The 7,062-nt window shown below is 33.0% G+C and overlaps 1 protein-coding gene across 1 annotated transcript; it reads right to left on the bottom strand.

The window, feature by feature from the left end:
* Window positions 1-2,380: 2,380 nt before the first annotated feature.
* On the bottom strand, window positions 2,381-5,519 carry LOC138338011 (uncharacterized). Its single transcript, XM_069288461.1, has 3 exons — window positions 5,516-5,519; window positions 2,826-3,399; window positions 2,381-2,582 (listed from the first exon to the last, which is right to left on the bottom strand). The coding sequence occupies exons 1-3, from the start codon at window positions 5,517-5,519 to the stop codon at window positions 2,381-2,383; spliced, it is 780 nt and encodes a 259-aa protein (XP_069144562.1).
* Between the last annotated feature and the right edge of the window lie 1,543 nt (window positions 5,520-7,062).

The following is a 7,062-nucleotide window of genomic DNA, read 5'->3' as shown; positions in this document are numbered from 1 at the left end:
AACGTCCATTAGACGCATTTCAAATTTCTCATGAACTGCCAGATTTATGAGATATCTCAAGGTGATTGCATCTACCACAGGAGAATATGTCTCCATATAATTAATGCCAGGTCTTTGAGAAAAACCTTGAGCAACAAGTCAGGCTTAATATCTCGCGATTCACCTTTCTCAATTCTTTTTTGTACAAAAACTCATTTGTACTCCACTGGCTTGATACCTTCAGGTGTTCGGGTTATTGGTCTGAAAACTTCACGTTTTTTCTAGTGAAGCCAATTTTGCTTGAATTGCATCCTTCCATTTTGACCAATCATTTCTCTGTCTACATTTGTGAACAGATTTTGGCTCAAAATCTTCATCTTGTTGCATTATGTCAATAGCAACATTATAGGCAAACATTTTGTCAATCAAAATATTATTTAGGTTCCACAACTTTCTCGTTGAGACATAATTCATTGCAATTTCATTGTTTTCAGAAGTTTGAACCTCCTCGGATATTTCATCATGTGTTATGACTTGGGTCTCATCCTGAGAAATTTCTTTTAACCCATGATCATCTTAATCATTTATGCCTCCTTGGAACCAATTGGTCTACCACGTTTCAAATGTGGTCTAGACTCATTTGTCTTAACTATTTGTCTCGCCAGGACATCATCTTGAACTGGAGCATTAGCAGCTGAAATATGTGATTTAGTAATCCTTGGAAGATTATTAAAAGCATTTCGCAGCTGATTCGCAATATTTTTTAGATAAATTATTCTTTGAACTTCTTGATCACATTGATTTGTTTGAGGATCTAGATGAGATTGAGATGATAAATTCCAATCTATAGAGATGATAAATTCCAATCTATCTCTTTTTTCAACTGCTTATGTTCTCCCACTAATGTTGGGTATACTGATTCATCAAAATGACAATCAGCAAATCTTGCCTTAAATAAATCTCTAGTCATAGGCTCCAAATATTTTATGATTGAAGGAGATTCATACCCAACATATATCCACAACCTTCTTTGGGCCCATCTTAGTGCGTTGTGGTGGAGCAATTGGGACATACACCGACATCCAAAAATTCTAAGATGGGAAATGTTTGGCTCTTGACCAAAGACCAATTGTAATGGGGAGAACTCATGATAATTGGTTGGTCTTATGCGTACAAGTGTTGCTGCATGCAAAATAGCATGGCCCCACATAGACACAGATAACTTTGTTCTCATTAGTAATGGTCTAGCTATCAATTTCAGACGTTTAATCAACGATTCTACTAGACCGTTTTGAGTGTGAACATACGCAACTGGATGTTCAACTGTTATACCAGTAGGCATACAATAATCATTAAATGCTTGAGATGTAAACTCACCAGCATTATCTAGACGGATTGTCTTTATTGTATAGTTTAGAAATTATGCTTTCAATCTTATTATTTGAGCCAACAATCTCGCAAAAGCCATGTTGCGAGTTGATAATAAACACACATGTGACCATCTTGTAGAAGCATCTATCAAGACCATATAATATTTAAAAGGTCCACATGCAGGTTGAATTGATCCCATATATATCACCCTGTATGCGTTCCAGAAACGCAGGAGATTCAATTCCAACCTTAACTGTTGATGGTTTAATGATCAACTTTCATTGAGAACAAGAAGCACAAGAGAATTCCTTTGATAAAAGAATATTTGGGTTCTTTAAGGTGTGCCCATGTGAATTCTCAATGATTTTGCGCATCTTATTAAATCCGGGATGATCCAACTGGTCATGCCAAATGATAAATCATTAAAATTAGTACACCTTTTGTTTACAACGACATGTGATTCAACTGTACTTATACTTGTATAGTACAACCCAGAAGAAAATGCAGGTAATTTTTCATGCACAATTTTCTGCTCTACGTTAATTGTAGTAATGTAAAGGTATTCAACCTTTCCTTCATTAGTCGTGTCAACGTGATAGCCATTTTGGTGAATAACTTTGAAACTTAATAAGTTTCTTTGATACTTAATACAATATAATGCATTATAAATGTCCAATATTGTCCTTCCAGGTAGTAATACGGTCACTCTTTTAGAGCCCTCAATTAATTTTGTACTACCTGATATTGTGTTGACATGTGCCATTTTCCTAACAAATTGGAAAAGTATTTTTTTTAATTTTGTATGTGTTGTAGCATTATCAAGAAGGCATACATCTCCATTACTCATCTTGAATCCAACCGACAACTGGAGATTTCTATTAATTTTCATTAAAATAAAAAATAAATTAAAAGAAGTACGGAACAAAACTAACAACGGAAATTTAAACACTTCAACATGAAGAACATGATAACTAAAAAGCAAATAAGTAAAATATTAACAGACTTCATTCCCTTGCTAAAAGATCAAACATCAGTTTCGATCTCCAAAGAAGTCATCAACTTTCATATGAGTAATGTCACCAAGGCCACCAAAAGCATCATCCTTTAAAGCCAAATTTGTTTTAATATCCTTATCATATTTTTGAGATGTTCCCGGCTTATTATCATCTTTAAGAGTCATATGTGACTCAGCTCGAGCATTGGAAGAGGAAGCACCACTTTTATTTCCTTTCCTTTTAAAGGAATTTTGGTAGATCTTAACAAAATGATCATGTGTGCGACATTCATTCTTCCAATGGGCTTTCATGCCACAACGATGACAATTACTTTTTGAGGGGTTATTTTGAGAACTCATGTTGTTCTCCCTTTTATTATGACCACCACCTTGACGATTAGTGTATCGTCTCTTGTCTTTGACACGTCCTCGTGCATTATTATGCCCCGATGATCATCTCATTTTACTTTAGATTAATCACGTGCTTCCACCACATTTACTCCGGTAATGGAGCAGCTCCAGTAGGACGAGCTTCATGATTTTCATTGAAAGAGAATTATGTTGCTCAGCCACCAAAAGACATGATAATAATTCAGAATATTTCTGAAAACCCTTTTCACGATATTGCTGCTGCAATATCACATTTGAGGCATGGAAAGTATTTAGTGTCTTTTCCAACATGTCCTCATCTTTTATAGTCTCTCCACATGATTTCAATTGGGAGGTTATCCTGAATACAACAGAGTTGTATTCAGTTACGGTCTTAAAATCTTGAAACTGTAAATGCATCCACTCATAACGAGCTCTTGGCAACACTGTTGCCTTTAGGTGGTCATATCTCCCCTTTAAACCAGTCCACAGTTCAAGTGGATCTTTTACCGTCAAATATTCAATCTTCAGGTCCTTATCAAGATGATGACGAAGGAAAATCATAGTCTTTGCCTTATCTTGGCTCGATGCTTCATTTCCCCGAGTAATGGTGGCATCAATATCTTTAGCAGCTAAGTGAATCTCAGCATCGAGTACCCATGAAAGATAATTTTTTCCAGAAATATCTAATTCCACAAAATCAAGTTTGGATAAATTTTACATAATGAGATTATGAGAGAATATGTGAATGAAATAAAAATATTTATATAATACCTTTGCAAAATATTTATATGATATACCTTTGCAAGTAGCAACTTCGTGCTGATAACGTTCTATAAAGAAAACTCATAATATTATAATAATAAGAAGAAGACAAGAAGTATAAGATAGAGTAGAAAAATTTTCTTATTCAAGTGTGTCATCCAAATGGTGAGTGATTCTCTATTTGTAGTGTTGAGATATCACTCCAGAAGTCATTTAATTAATAGATACATAGTTATCTCGGAAGTTATTATCACCTTGGAAGCACCTATACATGAATCCATTTAATAGTGGATAAATCTAATGGATAATACACATATACTATACAATGAATTTACAATAAAATATACATATTTCATCAAGTTATTTATAAAAATCGGAGGAAATTCCAAATTGTAATTCAAAAATTAAATCATAGATTGATTTATCCTATTTAAGTATGTGGCATTCACAACCTCTGAATCATGAATTCGCCTCTAATTGATAGTGCAAAATTATTCTATTACATTAGACACTATAAGATACATAAATCTTAAAATTATAATGGATGTAGCGATATATATGTTATTAGATCACTAATAACCAAAAAATTGTGATATTCCCAAATCAAAACATACTAACAAGGCAAAGAAACAAGTACTTGACTAAAACATACTAAGAAAAAAAGGCAAACAACGACGAAATAACAAGTAAACAAAATATGATGTTTACATGGAAACTTACTTTCTCATGTAATAAGGAAAAATCACGGCCTACCTCTGTAGGATTATACCATACAATTTCAGTAGAACTTGAGCAATGATTTGATTACAAATTCTTGTAATCCTCAAAATTAAATTCTTAATCTCTTACCCTATATTACAAGACTCTAATGCAATAATTGTAGTGTTCTCTTACTACACCAACTAGCTTTAGTTGATATAGACTTTAAAAGACAACAACACAAAGATAACCACCTATAGAAGCTTCATCAAGAAGAGTATATTTGCAAAGTAAGCACAAATTACAAGACCTAACAACAAGGAACTAATTAAAACTTCAATTGATAAGATTCGTTATTGTAGATGTTTTTACTTTTATGAAATTTGAGACAATTTATATCTTTAAGATGAGCAAAATTATCATATTTGTAAAATTTGGATTTTTCTATTTATCATTTCCTCTTATCTACGAGAGACACAAAGGAAAAACCTTAAACTCTTTTCATTGTCCGAGATGAAAAAAGACACTACAATCATACTACTAAATTGTCATGCCATCCTGATTCCTGTTGCAATGTGCAAAAATTGTATGTTTTACAATTATGTTGTTTGACTTTGCATGGGAGTGTTGCACGTTCCATGTCCCTTCATTTTATTTTTCAGTCATCAAGGTACGAGTTTACAACATTTTTTACACTCATTTATGATGAAAAACAATGAATTCATTTCAGCAAACATATTCCTCTAACTTGATAATCTTCATTAGTCCCATGAAATCGATGAGTTTTTATTGCAGCACGTTCCCCATGCCAAGGCTCTTCTTCCTTCTCTCTTCTATCCCCCTTTCCAAGATTAATTTCTCATTTTTTACATCATTAAAAAGAACAAAGAGTAATTGAATTAGAAGAACATATCATGCTAAATCATAACCACTAGGAAACACAAGCATGAAAAAATAGACGTTGGCAAGAATTAGAAACATAAAAATAAAAATAAAACAATAACTCATTATTCATTTCATGTTAGCATCATAAAAATTATATATAAGAATAATGAAGAAAGTCTTAACAAGTGAATTCATTGTTAAAGGATAGACAAAATAGGATGTGAAAAGGATAGAAGATTAAGGGGAATAAGAAAACATCAAATCATGAGTACCTAGATAGTCTCTTCAACATCATGTCTAGACATTCGTTTTCAACCTCATGAGCATGAAGGAGATTCTGAGTAATGTCCAAACTTGGTCCCTTAAGGTGACAACTTTATTTTTCAATTGAATATTTTCTTGTTAAAGCATTGTCACTGTGTTTGACCCCTCATTGCTTGCATTGGAAATCACCCATAGCTGACCCTTCAAATTAGCATTCTAAACATCTCCTTAAGCAAGTAATATAGGGAGATTTTTTCAACTCTACAGTGGATCTTTTTTAGGAAACAATTAAATGAGAGATAAGGGACCACTCCTTCTCACCCAATATACTCACACTCATACAAGGTTGATTTGCTAAATATTTGTTTCATGGCCCCTTCAGAGAGAAATAACCCATAAGCTAGTTCATGTTTGTAATTCCTTACGGATACAATATTCCTCATGTGTTTCATCATAATGACGTGAAAATTAATAGGATGTATAGTTGAGGAACAAATCAAAGATGGCCACAATAAATGTCTTCTCAATTCTTGGAAAAAACTTTGTCTACTTGCTCAAATATGAGTTTATAATCCTCTTTTAGCTGCATCTTGAACAATATTTCTCTTTTAAAGTTCTAAATCTTCCCATTGAGACTTAGAAATTTGCTTGAGGAAATCCAGTTCTCCATAGAATTGAACCCCTTAGTAGAACATTTAACATTTGTTGAGCAACTTTTCATCCAGAAAAGTGTCTAGTCCATTCACATAGGTTACCAGTTATTCTCTGTCTCCCTGTTTGATGTGAATATCAATCCCACATAAAATTTCATAACTTCCTTCTCAAAGATAATAAATATTGGAATTTTAAAAATATGGCTCCATTATTGTAAATAAACCATGCCAACCAAGTCCCTCATCCCCTTAATTTCATTGATCTTATCATCAAATACCTTATTACTTAATACCTTATGATTACTCATTATATCTATTTTTCTTCATGGGAAAGTTTGAAAACAGGAGCTTTTGCTTTAGACACTTTCAGAGGTCCACCGGGTCTCTCTTCCTATAACTACCCAAGATTCTTTTCCTTTTCAAACTGAACTATCGACCTCTACCTTTTTTTGTTTATGTCTTTCCGAGTGTTTGTGCTGTTCAGATCCCTCCTTATGTAATTTCATCAACAGGTCTCTTGGACATGGATTTTTACTTTCAATAATCTTTCCCATATGCTGATACCTTCTCAATAATTAGGGAAGTATCAGCTCCTTCTAAATCGATAAGTTTCTTTGTTAAGACCTACTCATCAATAAGAAATTTCTTCAACAATCAATATCTTTTAGTCGTATTTTCTCAATTTCTTTCTTATGTTTTTTCTATTTTATTTTGGAAATTCTCTTTGGTTGCAAACTACCTTGTAGGTTCCTTTTCAAATTGAGAGTAATCAATATAGATAGACTTTGAGATTCGCTTCATCTTAAAACTAATTGGAACATGATCTTTTTTTTCTTCTTCTTCTGTTTTCTTAGAGTTTCAATTATTTGGACAACTTGTATACCACAATTTATGAAAATGTCATCACACTTAATAGTGGAGAAAAGATGTGGTTAAATTTTTAAGATAACATTTGCTTTCCCTACACTAATGCTTCCATGTCATTACCCTTTTTTTCCATTGAAGTCAAACATTAAACGACATAATATTATCCCATATAAATAATATTAGATGATTTTCCCCTCACATCTAGACGAGGTCCCC

This window comes from Solanum lycopersicum, chromosome 8 (assembly GCF_036512215.1).
Source record: "Solanum lycopersicum chromosome 8, SLM_r2.1".
NCBI lineage: Eukaryota > Viridiplantae > Streptophyta > Magnoliopsida > Solanales > Solanaceae > Solanum > Solanum lycopersicum.
The sequence above is the reverse complement of the archived record's forward strand: the minus strand, read 5'-3'. Positions and strand labels throughout refer to the sequence as shown.